Source organism: Syngnathus scovelli, chromosome 11 (assembly GCF_024217435.2).
Source record: "Syngnathus scovelli strain Florida chromosome 11, RoL_Ssco_1.2, whole genome shotgun sequence".
In the NCBI taxonomy this organism is placed as follows: domain Eukaryota; kingdom Metazoa; phylum Chordata; class Actinopteri; order Syngnathiformes; family Syngnathidae; genus Syngnathus; species Syngnathus scovelli.
This window is the reverse complement of record NC_090857.1, coordinates 886,592-907,531: the sequence shown is the minus strand read 5'-3', so window position 1 is coordinate 907,531 and position 20,940 is coordinate 886,592. Positions and strand designations below refer to the sequence as shown.

Genomic DNA, 20,940 nt, shown 5'->3' with positions numbered 1-20,940 from the left:
CAGAGACACCCACCCGCCCGTCGTCTATACTGTACAGTATGTTCGCTCTTTCCATCAAATATTCACGCAGGGGAGACAAAGTATTGCACAGCAAGTATTTCCCCATGGCTTTGCCTAGGACATGGCTGGGAGGTTTTTTTTTTCTTTTCAGACGCCAGTTATCGTTATATAAAGTCATTCAGGAGCTGTATTTTTTGTATTGTATTTTTTTCAGTCATGCAGTGGAGACATTCACTATGAAGCAAGGTACAAATACCGGGACACTCAAAGACAGCAAAGGTCCAATGATGAATTAACAGATGACTTGAGCAGATGACTTGAGCAATTATTCTGTGGCGTCGGCTCTGTTAAGAATGATTTTTTTTTCCCCCTCCCATTCTGCTTTTGGTCATCTTGAGCAAAACACACAATAGAAAAGCAGTCTGACCATATTTTTCCCCTTGCCATGTGTGGTCTCTCACATCTTCAGAAACCGTTAAGATATTAAAAAAATGATTGCGTGTGCACCGGGCTATATTATATTGGAGAAGCAGGGTGCGTGTTGCTTTCTTTATGGTCATTAAATGCAGCAGCTTGACACAAATGGTTATGTATGTGTGCGTGTGTTGATGCGCATTTGTTTACACATAAAAAGTCTCACGAAGGGGGAGGGGGAGGGTTCAAACAGTATCCAGCAAAAGATCTACTAGCAGAGGCTAAAAATGGAACCAAAGTGCTCGCTCGCCTTCCCCAGGAAGTGAAACCGGCATTCAAATATTTAAATGACAATGCGGGTGTGACATTGAAGCCTTTTAGCAGATTCATCAAGCCAAGTGGAAAGCAGAAAAGGGAAGCCGTCATGAAAAGTAGCCGGGCCAATCGCAAGAGGACGTGTCTACCTTTTGGTTGCTTGAGTAGGCACATATACTCATACGGGTGCTTGGATTGCTCACAAACAGTGACGCAGCACATACAGACAGACAATAGGACTACTATTATTAGTGCTATACTGATGAGCTGAGAGACGAGTTGAGCTGTCTCAATGAACAAAAAAGAAATCTATCTGTCTGTAGTCTTCTGCCCCCTGGTGGCTGAGGCGACCACACCAGAAGGAGCAGCACAACGGCCGTTTAATTGATGCACTTTCATGGTGTCATTAATGCCTGCCTTTATGAAGTACAATATTATGGAGTGCTATTTACATCCATTTAAAAAAAAAAAAAAATTGGGGGGGGGGGGGGGGTAACAGCTGAACAGTATTTCCAGTTATTTCAATTAGTTTTTTCGAAAATCCTTTTTCCCTAGACTCCCTTGAACGTCAGAGTGGCACATTTGGTGGAAGGTGGCATATGGCGAGCTTGGCCAGCGCCATATTAGCTGACCCCAGATGCGTAGCAAGCAAATACCAACAGAGGGCTGCCGGTCACCATGGCAACGGAGCTCCTGCCTGATGGAGCGCGTTGTGGATCTCTCTCTCTTGTTCTTGCTTGTGTCTCTACAGCTCATTTCTTCTCTAACTGTCCGTGGCGTGGTTTTGCTGTGTGTGACGGTACATATGAGTGGATGCACTGTAATGACGTAATTGTTGGCTTGCTTGGTCCGTCCGTTCTCATGGTGTTTCATCAGTGCTGGGCTTTCTCTCGCTATCAGAAGCACTGACCTATATAAAGCATTTCAACAAAATCTGCTCCATACGTGTTCATTTTGTATTTGTGTGCTTGGCTGCTTGATCATTCAACAAATTGATTTCATTTCAGCAAAAAGCTGACGTGATTAATTTGTTACCGACAGTCTCTCATTTCATAGTGTTTGCCTTGGGTGCACGGCTTCCAGATTGATTCGACCAAAAAATCTTACTGTAGCTAAGGGAGTTTTTTTTTAAATCAGATTTCAGATTCTTTGCATTGCCGTGTCAATCCAATCTGCTCAATGATAGCGGACGTTTCATTAACTATATTAGCAATGGTCAGCTTTCAATGAAACCTCATGGGGCCGATCCACAACCGCATCAGCATTTTTTCATCCTCGGATTGGAAGTCCGAGAAAGCCAAGTTTGACGGGCAAAACGTGCTGTGATCTTCAGACATTAACCCAGTTGAATTTTCTATTCCCACAATGGCTGAGAGAAAATGAGAAATTGACTTTGCCTGGAATACACTTAATAAAATCCATTTTCAAGACAGACATTGTCACGGACGAGGCAGGGCAACCAATTGCCACATTGACTTCTTTTATGGAATAAAGGGGAAGGGAGCGGTGGAAGGCTGGAACGCCGCCGGGCCCAGCAGAGAAGCGGCGGCACCGCAGGGCTTGGACCTGGCCAGAACAGGCTCAAGAGGGTCCAAATAAACAAACTGGGAGGGGATCCTGCTTCTTTCATATGAAGCTCTACACTTCCTTCCATTGTGTAATTGAAGAAATAACACGGACGGCTCCACTATACTTTGAGTGGCCGGCCGGCCGGCCACTCTACTTATTCACACCAGAGCGGCCTTTTTTCCACTTGGCTGCGGTGCCCACCGCCCGGCCCTCCTCCCTCCGCTGCCCACGGGCGAGTACGCTTCTGCTCCTCTGCTACACCTTGCTGCCCGTCAGCGGGCTTCTTGCAGATTCCAATAAAAGTGGACTTTGATAGCGAGTGTCTGCACTGTCAACGGATTCTCAAATCTGTCAGGAGATGTGACAGACACTCTCGCTTGTGCTTTTTTTCGGCTCTTTGGACCGGTGCACCAAGACTGCGAGAAGCTTTGTATTTACGGCTGAATAATAAACTCGTGCCCGATTCCTAGCCATCATAAGAAATATGGATCGTGATAAAACGTTCCGCAATACTATATCCTACAAACAACCTCTTGACTTTAGCCAGTGAACCGAGGTGCGCAATTACAAGGCCTAATTTGAGCAGCACATAACTAATTGTACAACAGTTGACTGAAAACAGGATTGTAACTTTTATATTGAAAATAAATCATTTCAATTTGCCCACTAGTACGTAACGTCATCACTTAGACAAGAACAATTGAAAGTGCATCACTGCTCTTTCAAATAAGATTCACTGTACAAAAAGAAAAGAAACGAAATATTTGAAGACTCGAATCGTCTAAAAAATGGAATAGACCTCTAGAAAAAATGGAGACTCAAATGGAATGGAGGCCTCTGGGAATGGTGACACCGCGTTGCAGTTGACCAAGCGACAACTGCGCAGGGGTCAACGCAGCTCACCACTGGAAATACGGAGCCAAGACAAACACGGGCACAACTTAATCTGTTTTCACAGCTCAGCATATTTAGCCAACGGGATTACAAGCATGACTATCACGGCGCGCACACGTCAGCAGAGAATATCAAAGCGTTGTTTGGCGAATGCCTAAGCCTCTTAACCACATGCCACGTGGGAAAGGCACATAGCAAATGATTGGGAGGTGAGAGGGCTACAACCCAAGTCAGGAACCACTCAACCTCCAGAGAGAATTTAGCACTGCGCTAATTAGCACACTTAATTATTCTTTCAATCAATGCTTGGACAGACTTGTCTTTGCCATGGGCTGATGAACACGGCATCTATGTTGTACACCTAATATGCAATCAGTCAATCTTATAGGTGCTATGTCGTAGAAGTCAATTCAATGGTGGGGGGAAGTGATGACAGATTCTTTTGCTGTGCATAATTACACCAACCTGCACTTTTGATCTGGTCACAATTGTACGCTTTCTGTAATAAACAAAACAGCCTCAAGGAGCCATAGAAAAGGTTGGCCATTTGGACCAAAGTTTGCCCATTTTGGCTTGTAGTAGCAGTCATGTTCACTAACTTCTTCCGGGGAATTCCCCCAAATAAGGCCAAACTAGAAGGTCACACCTGAGACCAACGGTCCCCAAACAGCAAGATTATGAACTGCAACCTTCTCAAACACCTTCTATTTGGAAAATCCAATTTGATTTGTTCAGTAGAAACAAGTGCAGGAGTCACCACAACAACTATATGAAGTGAAGAGGTGGGCTGCATTATTCATGCAGTTCCAAGTTTCTTTTCCTAGAGTCAAAGTTTGATGATGAATTTTCTCCACTGCTTGCAGCTTCAACTAGCTACACTTCCAAGCCTAATTGTAATACTAGCGGCACGACATCCCTGCTTTGTTTTGCGCTGAGCGTGACGTCGGAGCAGCGATCCTACACAGAGGATGAGAGTAGGCGAGCTGCCGCTACGGCTGCTGCTGCCGCCGCTGCTGCTACTGCTGTTTTGGTTGCTTTTGCTGCCGCCCGTTGTTGTTCCCGTTCTAGCACAGAGGTAGCGAGTAGCACAGTAGTGAGATGAATCACTCCATCGATCTCCCACGTCGCCCTCGCCTGCCGAGTAGAAACCAAATCAGCGTGGCCAGAGAAGTCAGAAGCGAAGGAACTCCGCTGGACTTCGCCCAGCTAATTGCATTCGCGGGAGGAGTGTTTTCTTTCATAATTATTCATTAAAGAAAGTCTTTTTTTATTATTATATTAAAAATATAGATGATTTGATTTTATTATTATATTTAAAAACTTTGTTTTCTTTCATTATTATTACAAAAATGTTATTACATTGAAAAATGTATTTATTTTATGATTACATTAAAAAGAAATAGTTTTGTGTACTGAACGCCGAAATCCCACAAAGAAGCATCCATATTAGATGGTTTCCTTGACAACACGGCATCCTGCCACGTCCAATAATAGAAGAGTGTGACGTGGCATGCTCTGGCTTTCTTTCCCAGAGCTGGAAGAGATGATATGTGATCCACTTTAAACAATTATCTGGATGGAGTCCATTCTCGCCCTCGTAGCGTTGGCCGGCCCCCGAGGGTTTAGGGAAGACCCCGTTGGATAGTAACACCATTCCTCCCCACGGAGCCCTGGAGCACAAGCCAAGCCGCAGTATTGATGCGGCAACGGGCACGGCGGTAAATACTCACAAGCACATGTGGTTGTGCGGAGAGCAGCGCCGAGGCCGTAATTGGTCGGGTCTGATTCAATTAGCAGTGCGCTCAAACAGCCCAGACGCATTTCACTCACTCAATGCGAGACTAACGCTGAAGGATACGCCTCTCTGTCCCTCTCCTCACCTATGATTGTTTTTTTCAAGATGAAGTTACCATGGACATTTTTCTCTGCTTGCCGCCGTTCAGACATAAGAATATTAGCTTTACGTTCAATTCGACAGGCTCATACGTTGGAAAGTAAGTAGTACAAATAGTTGTATGTCAAAATGTGCCCTTTGTGTTTTAGACAAAATGCAATTTAGATGTTGATGCTATAAATGCAGCCAGGGGTAGGAGTAAAATAGTTTGATTTTCTTTTGCTCTGATGGTGCATTTCATTTTCAATTTGCTCCTCGGTTTTAGTCATGGACTCTGAAATGCACTTTGCACATTAACACAACATTATTTATATTCCAAAAAGATGACACACTTGCTAGCTGCTTCAAACCAAAATGGTACAGCGTCAGACTTTTTGGTGAATGGACTCGTGATAGACAATTCTACCAAATGTCACGTGGCTCAGATAAACCGGCTTCAAATTTGAGAACGTTCGGCAGCCATTATTCATATTCTATCTAATGCCAATCTTGATTGCAAATGAACGTACTCCATAAAATGACAGATGACGATCGTAATTGCGGCCTCAATCATCTCAGACAGAAAATGGATAACACAATGTAGAAACAGCGCCAGCAACCCTGCAGTATTTTGTCACCCGGCCGAGTGCCCAAAAAAAAACGTGTCTGCGAGAGTTCAGTTCGTGAACATAACGTGTCATGGCGCTAATGCGGCTAATCCGTGCAAACTCTTGACAGGTCCTTTTAAAGATCACCCGGAAAGACCGACGCTGACCTTTTGCGGTGGACTGCGACAATGCACGGGTAACACACCAGATGCCAACTCGAGGCATGCACAGATATGACATAATTGCGTTCACTGACGTGCACGCACATTTACACACAAGCCCGTCATCATCATCATGCAATCCCTGTCATTAATAAAGCATGAAAGACAAAGCGTTACGTAAGCCATGCAAGGAATTCTAAATAGGCTCGCTCGGCTTTAGCTTTTCGCAAATTGAGGTGTTGGCTCCCAATAATTGTGCCGTGTTTTGAGAAGGGGGGGAGGGGGGTAGCTAGCAAAACACAGCAGGTCAATTGATAAATGTCTCCATAATGAGTTCATGTTGCAGACATGATGTCATTTTCACATTGAATAGGACTAACAGCAGATCGTTTCCAATCTGTGGCTACTCTTCTAACTGATGTTTCAAATACGTACAGTGGTTAAAAGGTAGCAAAGGGACAAAGGACATAAACAGAGGATTGATTCAAAAAAAAAGTCCAACCATTTAATTGGCTGTCATTACATCACACTTCATATTGAAGTGTCCTTGAATATGATAGGCCAGCAAATGATGAAAAATTGCCGTGGCAACCAAAGATGTTATTATGAAGGCTTTCTTTTTGAAATGGATTAATTGTACAGCCCCACTCGTACCAAGATGACTTTATTTTCAAAGGATGGCCACAATTGAAAGAAAAAGCAAGGCATTTTATTCCGCCTACTGATATGTCAAGTCCTCATCAGCCCGTGTGTAAGGGAATCACTCAATGGCGTGTGAAATTTGACAATAGACTTTACAGAGTCACATGACTTGATTCAAGTCAAACTTTTTACAACTTGGTACTTGCGTGGCTAAAACTATTAGACAAGCTTGGTATTTTGAGACTCAACTAAGACTGCGTGACGTGAAAAGTGTTGCATGTTTACGTTTGAAATTCTGCATTTGTTGAGATGTTTTTTTTTTTTTTTTTTTTTTTTTTCTCTCTCGTTAGTGTCTATGGTATGATGCATAGCCCTCACAGAGCCACTTGGAAAAATCGTTACCTTGTTTGGGAGCACTAAAACGGAAATTGTCAGTGATTAAAATGTGAATATGCTGCAACGGAGCACAAGGTGTACAGTAAAACCCAATTTAGGATTTCGCTTGAGACTCACATCATTGCTATGCACCTTTGCTATGTAATACATCACAGCGGAAAGTTGCCTTGACATCATCTAATAATCTGGTTTCAGGATACAGTGCAAAATTTGGATTAGTGGGCAGGAACAGTACACGACATGGAATTAGAGCGTCTGAAAGGTCTCCATACTCCAACGTGATGGCCCAGCTGTGCCATTAGTGTGAATTTGATGCACTGTACTTCTGGCGGCTTCTCATGTAGATATTAAACTTTGGCTCAAACACAAAAGGCACTTAGAGAGCGACAGCCACGTCATCACCCTTGACAAAGTCGGTGGGGAAGGTAAAGATTAAAAGGGCAGACGTTTAAATGAGAACTCGGCGGTGGCAAATCATTAAGCCGTGGAATGCATAATATCTGACAGCTTCAATTGCATAAGAGCTGGAACATTGACCATTAGGGACATCAATTGCTCTTAAATGAGTAAATACAACCTGAAAGATTGATGTGTATGCTGAGAGTGGATTTTTCAATTTACTTTTCGACATGAATCCAGACCTCCTGTATTATTGACATTATTTTAACAAGGTTGAGATTGTTAGCCACGTATTTCTTTGCATTTTAGGTTTGGCTCCCTGTGTTGCGAAATCACCCATTCGGATGGTTTTAATTGAGGAGCCGCGCTGTATGCAAAGAAGTGTGGCACCATGCTGCAGCATCAGCAGGTGTTTGTGACCTCCTTTTGTCTTACTAGCCCCCGTTGCTTTTTGATCTCTGGCAAATTAGGACAAGAGCCCCAATAGGAACACGGTGTGATCCTGAAATGCGCGTGCGGTCCAGCTGAGAATACAGGAACCCTTCGTCAAATACGTTGAATCAACGCTGACCCGCAGGATCCATGGCGGTACGACGGACGACTATGACGAAATCTAGGACAGTTGCCTGCCAGGGATTGCATCTCTGCGCCTTTTGTAGCCCTTACCCAATTGGGAGCAGTTTTATTTGAAATGGAAATGGTCACGGCGACGGTCGGGCTCATTCTCACGGCTTTGTCTCTGGCTCCCGATAAGCCTCGAGAGAGAGCCAGACGAGAAAAATTGGGGTCTAAAATAAGCGGCCGAGAGAGTAAGCAAGCTCATGAGAGAGTAAGTGATACCGAGGGAGAAGGGGAGACCTCATTCGGTGAGGCTGGCTGGCTGGCTGGCTGCTTGGCTGGCTGGCTGGCTGGCTGGCTGGTGTGTCTTCCAACGTGGCGATGGAGCCACTGCAATGCACCAAAACCAAGGGGAGCGAGGTTGAAAGGAGTGAGGGGGTGGGTGGGTGGATAGCTAGCTAGCTGGCTGGCTGGCTGGCTGGATGGATGGGTAGGTGGGTAAGCGAGACGAGACGGCAAGGAACATTACAGACGACCGGGTAAAACACAGAGAAAAGGGGAGAGGAGGAGGAGGAGGAGGAGGAGGGACACAAAAGATAGAAAGAAAAGCTTCGTGCAGGGGAGGAAAAGACGGCAGTGCCATCAATCCGCATGTTGACATTTGGGAACGCAGAAGAAGGTGGATTGAAATCAACACATCTCACATTTACGTCACTTAGTAAAAGCTGCAATGTGGATTTTTTATTTTTTTAAACCAATGCCAATTCAGATATTTAACAGGATAAAAGTCCGAGACCCAATTAATGGGCCAATTGATTCCAAAATGTATAGGATGGAAAAACGGTTTTATGCTCACAATAATAGAGAGGAATTGAAGGCAGAAAATTTGGCTGATGACAGTACTTTGTCATTTAGCATATGTTTAACAAATAATCTGCAAAAAGAAAATGCAATTTCTGAGTGGGGGGTTTTAACGTCATTATCTATGTTTTGGAATGTAAAAAAAAAAAATCACGGTAAAGATCGGCAAAATGTTTACGGATCTTAGAAAAACAAAGAATCATTCTTCATTTGTTCCATGACACAGCTTGTAACTCAATCAATGTTTTTGTTGTGTGCCTTTAAGAGGCCTGCCTTAGTGAGTGAGACTTTGTGTGTGAGTTGTGGCCTACAGCAGCACCTTGCAAGTGTCCTCATTTTGTATTTCACTGTTGGTCATGGACGATTGCGGCCTTGGGCTAACAAAGTGAGTCGGCCAACTGGCCGCGTGCGTCCCTCCCTCCCGCCTCACACTCCGTTATAACGGCCTCATACTTTAGGAACGCCCGAGTTCAATGGCGAGCGCCGGCGGGCAGAGCCGTCACGTCGGCACTTTACTCAGCCGACAAATAAATGACTGCGGGACAGAAAAGAGGCCGGCTGAAGGACCTCCTTCAAGCTCTTATTGTCAAGGGTGCTGCGTCCACTTTTGGTCAGCGAGAGATAAAGGGAAAGGTCACGCAGACCTGAGAGGAAAAGGGGGGAGACGGCCGAGCGGCACACAAAGGTGGGAGATAAATCGCCTGTCATGGCTCAATAGAGGCTCGGAACATCTGTCGCGAGGCTCCCTAAACGGCCGCTGGTCAAAAGGCCAAAGTAATGAACTTGTACTAGACGTGGCAATGACTTTAATGCAGTGATTCCCAAGCGCTCGGAAAGCTCATCAGGAATAAAAGTTATTTACCACAAATAATGTTCATGTGCCAGCCGTGTCCCCTCACAGGCACAAGCGTTAACACGTCGTTGAACCGTTTGTCGCTCAATGGCAGAAGGTGCAATTAACCTGTTGCCATTTGATTAGATTGACGTGGCAACACGTAGAGGCTGAAATATGACATCATAGGTGTCAAACTCAAGGCCCGGGGGCCAGACACGGCCCGCCACATCATTTTACGTAGCGCGCCAAGACAAATTCTGCATCGACTTTGTGTCATGACTAAAATTACAAATCATCGTCACGGATCGAAAAATAGAGACATTGCTTGCAATTTGTCTTTTTAAAATATCTCAACAGTTTTTACTGGTCTCGAGTTACTCATCTGTTTGTTTTGTCGCCTATACTGCCTATAGAAGACGTCGCCAATCGTAATGACCCTCCGAGGGAAACTATGACCACGATGCGGCCCGCGACAAAAAACAGTTTAACACCCCTGCAATAAATGAATGCAATTTAATGGAACAAATGGGTGTGTTCATCTCCATTAAAAGACCATTTGATACGTTACACACCTACTACATTTAGGTTGGAATTGAAAGTCAGCAGAGAACGCCACCTTTGCAACATACTCTGACTTCAAATAATGCCATTCCTTCTGGACTTGACGTTTGGACGTTGGGAACAAGCCTCGGCGTCCGCCAGTAAAGTGGACGTGCTGACCTGTGACGGATAGCGAGGGGCTTGTAAGATGGAGGACGTGTTCGACCTGCCTCGTCCCCGCTTTTGGATCGTCTTAGCTTGTCTGAGGTGTAGCCCACCTCTGCAAGATGAGGATTTGCAGGAAATACATGCTACATGTATACAGTACGCACCTCCCCCATAAAGCCCCAGCATCAACTGTTACATAACACACACACGAGGATTTCGAGATTTACTCCCCCACTTCGACTGCTACCCTTTCCCATTATTCATCTCACTGTCTCTTTTTTACACACACACACACACAGACACGCACGCACACGCACACGCACACACACGCACACACACACACACACACACACACACACACACACACACTGTTTGCTCAGCCATATGCTTAACACACACCTTCCATCACACACACACACACACACACTCACACACAATGCAGACGGTTGTGTAATTTACTGGTCTTCTGATCTCCCCCCCCCCCCCCCCCTCCCTCTATCTCCCCTCTCTCTGTCCCTCTCTCACTATTTTTTTTCACATGATTCTGACAGCAGTTGCCTGCAGCGGCCTTGAATGGAGTGAGGAACAGCAGCGTCCCCTGTCGTCTTTCTATAAAAATGCACTTGCAAGTCAAGTGGAGTCACCGCATTTGTTTTCCCAACACATTTGGACATCTACACAATCTATTGCATTCAGTCCTGACTTGCCATCACATTTGTAACTTTATAAGGACACAAATCACAAGACCTGCCCAGCCTGTAGTTTTTGCCAAGAGGCAAAATCTCATTCATTGCTTGTATTTTAGTCTGCTAATTCTTCAACTTTCTGCTCATAAATTCAATTCTGAATGCTATTCCAATCTGATGATAAGAAATGTATTGCATTTTTTCCTCCTCTCCCATGTTGTCACTTGAAAGCAAAGAGATCAGAATTTCATCCCTTGCATGCAGTCTTCGAAGCACTCACTGAGCTAAAGTTGTCTTGTGAAACTTGCAACAAAGTCTCAAGAGACTGAACTTTTGGCACCTTCACCTTTGGATATTAAGTATCAAAGATGAACAAAAATTCAAATCAAGGCGGTGTGTCCCCCCAACCATATAACGCAGAGTGCACCTAATTCTATCAAGAGCAGGGCACTTGGCCCATTTTCGACGCATCGGTGGCGCCGTGTCCAGCAAAGACTTATATGATGTCACTTGAAGGTGAAAGGCATTGGAAAGGCAGGGAGTGATAATGGCAATGAATGGCTTGCTCACATCTGCATGCCAATCAACGGAAACTAAATCAGGGAAGAATGCACAATGTCAATCTGGACAATCCCTCCCTTGTGATCAAAGTCAGATATCTGGGCAAGATTATCCTGAATGGAAAGGAATAAAACGTGTGAAGAGAAGAACTAGAAGAAGCTAAGTTGAACTGTTATTTATCTGCTAACCGCAGTACAGTTGCAAACTAGTATTTTTTTACTGTGGTAAATCATTTGAGTGGACTCTACACTTTTGACATAACATTCACGACTGTTGGACCATATTTCATTTTGTGCAGAATAGAGGGAGGTAATAAAAAAAATCCTCCTGACACGCCACAGGATAATATTGTGACATCCAGTAATCAGGCCTTTGCAGGCATTACAACACTTTAAACAACAGCTATTTAAATACAAATGGTAAAGTACTTATATTGCAATACTCATGTATATATATTCTTTATCATCTGCAAAAGAAAAAAAAACGAATCATATTGCTGCTTAATGAATCACTGCAGTTGTGAAAATGTTCTATGCTTGCAAATCCAGATCCAGAAAGTTGAAGCTGCCATGGTTTGGCTTCAGTCATAGGTGCTTCTAATCAACCTGCAGGAAAACAAGCTGATTGATTGCAAGTGCTTTCCTGGACCTCCATTTGACACCTTTAAGCATTATGGATCTCTGTGAATTATTACTTGCAGTAGCCAAAACATGCACACCAGAAGGAGTATTAGTGGGGCCACTGAAGAATATTGGCTATTTTTTATCCGTTTCAAGGGGGGGGGGGGGGGGGGGGAAGGATTTGAGATTTCCGGTTACATGCATGATCACGGAATGAATTAAACTCACATGATAGCACTAGTAATTGTAATGGTAATTGTTATTCTTATTCTTTTCAACCAAAGCGTATTTGCAAATGATGCAAGTAAAAACAAAGCATGGTAAATAAAAGCGTATTTGCAAATGATGCAAGTAAAAACAAAGCATGGTAAAGAATGCACAACAAGTAGAATGCAATCATGCATAATTTGTCAGGTAACATGCCCTCTTTCATCGTGCAGACGGTGACCTTTTTGTGGCCCAATCCACAGTGGAGTCACACATCTGCGCTAGCATGTAGCCGGTAGCTGTGTCTTTCCTACCTTTTATCGTCACCACCGTGGACGTCCACGCCTCCGTCCCCCCCGCCGGCTCCGCCGCCGATTCGGCTCTTTCGGCCACAGCTGCATCATCGCCTTCAGCCTCGGCTCCGCTCGAACACTTGTCGCCCTCGAAGAGAAGGTTGACTTCCCCCTGGATGTCCACGGGGAGTCTGACATCGTCGCTCTTGGAGACGGTGAACCTCTGGCTCATGGCTGAGAAGAAGACGCTGGGATCGGGGAACCCGAGGGAGGGATTTTGTTTGTTTATTTTATTTTATTCCGAGCAAAGCGCTTCTCGCTCGCCTCGCCTCGGCTCGGCTCGGCTCGGCTGATCCACCCGGCAGAAGGTTCGGTCCTTGTCAGGTGAGAAGATGCACAGTGGGCCGAGTCATCAACCGGTGTCTGCTGGCTGACTGGTTGGCTGGCTGGATGGAGGGGAACCGGGTCCTAACGCCGAACCAAATGTGAACCACAAATACACGTTGAGACGCTCTTTATAAACGATGTGATTGCAACACACGTGACAGCACGCTATATGATGTGATCACGCTATTTCATGGCTATAGGAGCATTTGGAATACGTTCTGAATAACACTCAACGTCGCTCAAGTCGGCGTTGCTAAGCAACCACGTCAGTCAGCCAGCCAGCGCGTAAAGCTGACACTTCATTAGGGACACTTTACTATGGGGTAAACGATGCAGAAACTAAATACAGAATTAGAGATATTTTACTGTAGTTTTTTTCAGTCCCTGACATATTTATGTATATGTTTTTCCTTTACATTTTTTTGTTCGGGCTTTCAGATTTGCAAATTTTGCAGATAAAATTCCCGTAACACGCTTTTTTTTATTGTACTTGTAACACTAGGGGGCGCCACTAATCCACATCTCGCATTTGTCAGTCGCACTTGACGTCACAGGAGTCTGGTGGAATGTTGGCGTTTGTTATTAAATTAATTTTGAATGCTTGTAATTGTTTTGGGGGTTTTTTCTTCTTTTAAACATGCACAATTCTTGGCTCGTTTGTTCACTTGATTGTCTGATGATTCAGGTGTTTTTCTCCTTGAAATCCATTGGACAGCGCTTAAGGCTTCAAAACAAAGATCATTAATGTTCAATTTGAGGTATAGTATTGTAGCACAATATCTGATTATGAACATATTACTTTATCTGATGCGTCGCCCTAAACATGACATGTAAATACATTTTATTATGATATACAGTCATACATTTTACTGGGTGACATTCGATTGGACAGCTGTTTTTAACTAAATGTGCCATGCGTGTATGTATGAGTGTATTTGTTTTTCCTGAGTGAGTTACACAAATTTCTCTTTCATCTTGAGGGACAAAACGCACGTGCTCGCACACATCTCGGCAAACGTGCACACTAAAGCACTAAAACACATGACACTTGTTTTGAGTTCATCACTACACACATTTCAGGTGAATGACACTTGGCTTGATTCCAAAGCAAAGAGTATGATTGGGAAAGTAAAGTAAAGAAAACTCCTGCCTGGCCTGTGTTATAACACTTGGCACACTTGGCTGTGTTTTTATGTGTGGCTCAAAAAGGTACTTTGGGTTCTAGCCAAACGAGATGCCACTGCTGAATCTGTGTCAGTCATTCCAGAGGACCAAAGATGGATGGGGAGAACAGGACTGCTAGGATGACCGACGATCAATCTACCAACCTACTAGCCAACCAACCTACTAGCCAACCTACCTACCTACCTACCTACCTACCTACCTACCTACCTACCTACCTACCTACCTACCTACCTACCTACCTACCTACCTACCTACCTACCTACCTACCTACCTACCTACCTACCTACCTACCTACCCACCTACCTACCCACCTACCTACCCACCTACCTACGGCATCATCCGCACAGCCATTTTTGGAGGGACGTAAATTTGAAAGTCGTCCCATCCACAAGGGGCAACCACGTGTTTCACAATAAGCTACTAGTTGTACTGGCAGAGGACACCACGATTGCACAAAAAGTGGCCAAAAACACACACACACAAATACACAGTCAAGAAGACAGCTGCCAAGCGGTGAAATATTGACATGATCCGGTCATGTTGACAGACAGGCTTGCTTTAATGACAAACAGACTTACGTACATCACCTGAAGGGGCCACGGGCCGCTGGATGCGGGCTTTCTTCAAAGGATGCTAAGTGGCAACTCAGCCCAGGTCAAACCAATCAACATCACAAGGCTACTTTTCGAGCGGATTTGTGAACTGTGTACAAGAGAAGAGCATCATTTTGGATCGTAATCATCCACCTTTCCCGATACATACCCGCCCAAGTAAAAATGACCAATTTGGGCCCAATTATTCATTTCGGCACCCTGCCGTGATCTGACTAATTAGAATTACATGGTTGTGTGTGTGAAAGGGGAGCAGGTGTGTCAAATGTGACGCTCACACTCACTCACTCATTCTCATTGTAAAGAAGTCAAAAAGATAACCAGATGTTTGAACCATTTGCTGTGGTCTGATGAGACCAAGAAAGACTTATTTGATCTTGCACGTCAAGCATGACGAGAGTGTCATGGTCCGGAATGGATGACATCCACCATTTCATACTGTACATCAACTGTCATTATGACCACCCGCACTATCTATCTAATGCCGAGCCCATATGAGCTCATGTTTATTATTCCTCTGACTATTTGCAGCCCAAATTTCCTCTGATGCTTGATTTGATTTGAGGAATTGCTTGGCGAGCCGGATCAAAGGAGATCCCCACATCCCCGACCGACCATGCTTGTCTGAATGAATACAAAACGATAGCAGTTAAATCAGGCTCCACAGAGGTTGCTCTTAGAGCCCAGCAGAGGCCATTAAGAGGCCTTTCTTTTAACGGGGGGGGGGGGCGACTTACCGTTACAGTGAAATAATATTTACCACCCAATAAAGTGTCAGTGATGCATTATTAGGAGTGACTGCGCCTTGCTGTTTTAACAAGGAGCTTTTACAGTGACGCTGATTCCCGATCAGAGGCCTCATGTGCATGTGCGTGTGCGTGTGCGTGTGTGTGTTTTCCAGGGCGAAAAAGAGAGCACAACAAGTTTACGGCCACAAAGTGCAGAGCAGAGTCCTTTGGCAGCCAGGCCTTGAGGAGGTGCTTCAGGGAGAAATCGATGGGGTCCAATGAAGACTGTGGCAAAAACAGCCTTTGGAAAGGAGAGTCACAAACAAATGGTTACACAGTGGGTTAATGATCAGATGGGCGGCCTCATCGATGCGTAATAACATGCATGGAGAGGTCAGTTAGTTTTCAGCCCCGTTGCTCTCCCGACAACGGTATGCCGTGGATGCAAAAACACGCTCGCAAGGTGGGACAAAAAAGAAAATAACCTATTGCACTCTTGTGTCCGTTGGCCATTCAAATCGTTCCAACGTCAAATTGATCAGATCGTCAAAGCATCTGGGGAACTCATTTTCCATGTGCCAATACAAAAAACAAAATTTCACCCGTTGTATTTTCTAACCGGACAGTTCAGCATGGGCTCTTCGGGGTTTTCAAGTCTTAAGCATGAATAATTTGAAATCTGAAAAAGATGTGCCAATGGTCGTTGGGCGACCAGTTCAGGGTGTGCCCCTCCTACCGCCCAATGACTCAAAATGAATCATAATCATTTCCAAGCTACTTCAGGTAAACAATAAATGCATTCGCATTCATGTATTCTTTCTTCATTCTTTTTCAACAGTGTATTATTTTTGCATGCAAACCTACTAAAATCTTCGCCAAGTTAAGTCATTGGCTTCATCTATATGGGCTCCCTTAAGAATGTTTAGGGGCAAAAGTAATTGCTTTGCTATTTACTGGTCAATGCTTCAAAGTGACCTACTAAATTGTCAGTAGCTCTCACAATACATGCATAACATCATTGTTAACCTATAAATTTTTTTTTTTATCATCATATTATGTAATATTTGTGTTTCTAACCCGTTTCATTCCAGGCTTAAATGTCTTCTCCCAAACGCACACACACGAGCAGTCATGTTTTTGTCACATTGGAATGATTTAAAGGCATTTCTGAGAAACCAGTGCATACGCTGCGGCGGTGAGTCAGAGAGAAAACGGCATGATTTACGATGAAAAAGCCAAATTTGGCAGTGCCTCCACGTTGGTTGGAAGTAATGATAACAAATGGTAAGTCTAACATACAATAATGGAGTTCCTGCAGGAAACAGGTCCAAGTGTGTGCATAAAAAGCAAACATGCCAGTTGTGGAAATGGAGGCTAAAGTGTCCAGATGCAGCCAATTACCTTTTGCTTATTTATTACCAGTGGTAGCGTTTTTTAATCCAATCCATATTAGCCAGTGATTTTAACGAGGGACAAATGTTCCACGTGGAATGCAGTCCTTCACCACATCAGGAAAAACAAGTGTCCCGCTTTCTTGCTTTTTTTTTCTTTAAAGGTTTGTTTAAAGGTCGCAGTTTGGTTCACCCCGGGACAGGAAGAAGCAAAATGCAAAACCAAACTGTTTTTCTCATATATGCAACTTTTAAATTGAGCGTAAAATAACTGCCAGCGAGCGGGAGGTAAATTGTCGAAAAAAAACTCCAATAAGGTTGACAGTAAAATAAGGTAAAAAGACTCATGTCTGAAAATAAACAACAGCTTAAATTGATTCCATCTCCATTTGGTGTCATAAAAATTGCATCACAAATTACAGCATCATTTTTTTTCCTTTTTAGAATTGTTAGTGAAAAAACGCACGATCATAGCCTTAGTGTCCCTTTGAGGAAATTCCATGTTGTTATTTTGTAAATGCTTTCATTGATTTTTTTTTCCAGTAGAACTGTTAAAATTGTGAAGTGTGTGTGTGTGCACGTTTGCATGCGTGGACATGAATGCGTTTTACATGTGTGCGTGCGTGCGTGTGCGCGTGTGTGTTATCCATCCATGACTTTCTGTGTGAGCCTGCATCGTTCCCACTGTTTTTTTTCTTCACCACATCCTTGTTTTTCCCCTATCATCTTCACATCATGTTTCCAAAGTCCTCCTCCTCCTCTAGCGGGGGGGCCTTGTTACCACATCTGTCTGGACCCAATGTCGCCCAGGGGTCATTGAGGCCTGATCAAAAATGGGGGGCTTCAAAATGTGCTCAGTGCACTCAGCATTGCCTTCGCTTATTTTGGGATTTGTGTTAACTGCCGTGTTTTGTTTTGTTTTCTTAAACACTGTTGTGAGTGTATGTGTGTGTGAACATGCGTGTTGTGAGGCATACGGAGGAGGGCACCAAGACCCTGCTGTTGTGAGCTTCCGAGGTGAGATATTCCTTGGAGAGGAGCCAAGATGTAGAGTTCAGAGGGGTCCCTGTGTACCCTGTTATGAACTCTTGCAACCTCTGTGTATTGTGTGTGTGTGTGTGTGTGGGAGGGGGTGATTGCGTGTGTGTGTGTGTGTGGGGGGGGGGGGGGGTTAAACGGTTGGTGTAGTGTCGGTAAATGAGTGAATGAGCTCAAAAACATGCACTGGTCGACCTCCCCTGTGCCAACAAGAAGGAAAGTGATGCTCCTTATCAACCCACTCACCCCACCACCACCCACACACACACCCACGCATGCACGCACGCACGCACACAAACACACACACTCAAGTCACAAACACTGCATTTTATCAGGCGATTCATTTCAACATTTCATGACTGGCAGAGGCTGGGATTTGATATAATTTTACAATTTCGGCATTCAAAACCCCAACAAGAGCCATTTTTCTACATCGGCGTTTCCTGCTGGCATCCCTTTTTTTGCCTCTAGCAAACACCGTCAAGTTGCGACGTAGGCCGTAAATGAGTCCATTAAACGAGTGTGTGCGTACTTGCGCAACCACATTATCTGTTGTCGTTTAGTTTTTTTTTCAATTGAGGTGTACAGCTTATAACTCACATTAATTAATGGTTGAAAAGGTTTTAAAAGAGGAACTTGATCTATTTTTTTTTTTAATATCACAGAAACCTGGCATTTTACCAGAGGTGTGTAAATGTTTTTTACATCCAGCCGACATAGGTCGGTCGGCCACGACGCAACGTACCTGAGCCCGAGTCGATTTGTTTCCTGTTTACGAGCATTAAGCGCGATTAACGTGGCACCCTAAACTTTACCACATGGTCTCTTGGCCTTGGAGAAAAACAAGTCCCCGATGCCTCCCAGCTCAATCCCGTCAAAACAAACGCGAAACGGCAGTGTCGCCACTTGAGATTTGTCATCGATTGGAGCCTTAATCAGCTCCATCATCCTGTTTATGACATGAAGGTCGAATCAAAGTCAAGGGAAAGGCCATTAAACATCATCTGCTGACAAGATGGGAGCAATAAGGTTGTGATAAGCGCAACTGCCTGTTGTACTGGCCCACATGCCGATACCTCACACACACTTTTCCACTCTGGATGCTAGCAGGAGCTTTATTTGAGCCTCCGCATTGCTCCGACACGCTTGTTTTGATGGTTTTCATGCCGACTTTCGAGTTGCCGGGCTCCGGTGTTTACTACGTCAGCCGCCAATGAAATCCGATCGCGTTACTGGAGGCTCAGGAATGTTTTTGAGCCCATGAGTGGCGGGATGTGTATTCACGTCGTTGGGCCTGCTCCTGAAAAGCCCCCTGGTTCCCACCCCGTCATTTTGGGGCTCCGCTGTTTGCTCACTCTCACTTTATGAATCAGAAGCCACACGTGTTTTCCAGGAAGACTGTGAGTACGAGCGTGTGTGTTCGGAGCGTTGGCCCCGACCAGTCATTTCCTGCCATGCTTAACCTCTGCCCAAGCTTACCCTCAGCGTCGCCCAAAGGGAGACGTTGAAAGGGGGCGGGAGACCGCCGCGAAGAACCTCAATAACGCCTGCGGATATATCGCCTACTCTCGTGTCACCGGCATCACAAGCAAGTGCATTTCATTCACGGAAAACATGATGGAGTGGCGCGCTGGAGCGTCGAGGGAGTGCTGACCTTCACGTGGAGGAATTCTTTGGAAAACACATTTCTCGTAAAAGAGCCCAATACAGCCGTGCCGATACGCTACAACTTCCAAAACATGTGCGTGTTTTCACATAAGAAACTCCATAAGAAAGCTTAAACACGCACGCCAAAGGTTTACATGAATGCTACATTCTGCAGTGACAACATAAGTGCATTCCTCACGCTGATTATAATTCATTGTCCTATCAAAGCCATATGTACAGTATGATGTATATTACTTTCAAAGTCAAATATTGAACCACAGGTGCAAAAAGGAGTTGGAGCGTAGGCTGTGTTTACCTTCACCTTACACATCTCGCATTCCTCCGTGGCACATGATCAATCACGGTCGAGCGCCTTGGACGGAAACAGCGCCTTATGATGCCACAGGGCGGGTACTTTTCAAAACCACTTCATGGCCATCTGACAAACATAATCTTACGCTACAATGAATTCATATGGATGACAGCTCCGAAAATGCATGGGGACAAAGCGGGAACTTATTTGATTTGATTTTATTTCGATGGATTACTGTTGCAACTAGTGCACTAGTGCATGCTGACATCAATCAAAGGCAGGCAGGCAGGCAGGCAGGCCAATGAGTTGACCAAGGGAGGCCGCGGGAGTACACTTCGTAAGGGGGGTCAAAACGTTGACAAATTCACCCCGCGGACTCAGGTCGTAGAGTAGCCAAGTGCACCAACGATGTCATAAACGAGTTGACAGCGGCCGCCGTGGCAAAGGTGACATAACGGACGAGAGAGAACGTCACGCGGTGTTTATTTTGGTCTGATAGGATGATACGGGGGCAGCACGGTGGACTAGTGGTTCGCGAGTCTGCCTTACAGCTCTCTCTGGAAGTGGGCTTGTCGGTACGCTCCATGTTGTGCGACTCTAAATCATAGGTGTCAAACTCAAGGCCCGGCCGGGGGCCATATCATTTTTTGTGGCAAATTTTGTCATTACCAATATTGCAAATTGTCTTCACTTTGCCGGAAAAGAAGCAAGGCGCCAGCTCTTACTCTGACCCGGGAATCCTGAACCAGATTTGGGGTCGGCGGGTTCGCGGAAGTCTCCTTTGAGTTCGAGCCATCGTCTCCGTAATTAGAAATGACCTACTTTCTGTATAATGTCAATAGCTTATGGCGGATTGTTAGGGTTTTGGGTTTTTTTTTTTCCTTCTTTTACATTTGATGATATTAGTGTTGGCTGCATGCCAAGAATTTTGACACTCATAAAGAAATCAAAGAACAAACAAACTAACGCAAAGTTGAGAGAGTTGACAGCATTGATTTAGCCACTCGATTGTGATGTTTTGGATGTTTATTCTCTGGGTT

At 44.7% G+C, this 20,940-nt stretch overlaps 1 protein-coding gene across 3 annotated transcripts in view; it reads right to left on the bottom strand.

Annotated features, from left to right (window-relative positions):
* The window catches only part of slc12a5a (solute carrier family 12 member 5a), an 87,717-nt gene extending 74,885 nt beyond the window's left edge, over positions 1 to 12,832 (bottom strand). For all 3 annotated transcript variants that reach the window (XM_049733798.2, XM_049733799.2, XM_049733802.2), the window contains exon 1: positions 12,622 to 12,832. In XM_049733798.2, the coding sequence (XP_049589755.1) occupies positions 12,622 to 12,832 (211 nt within the window). The remainder of the gene's footprint in view (positions 1 to 12,621) is intronic.
* Between the last annotated feature and the right edge of the window lie 8,108 nt (positions 12,833 to 20,940).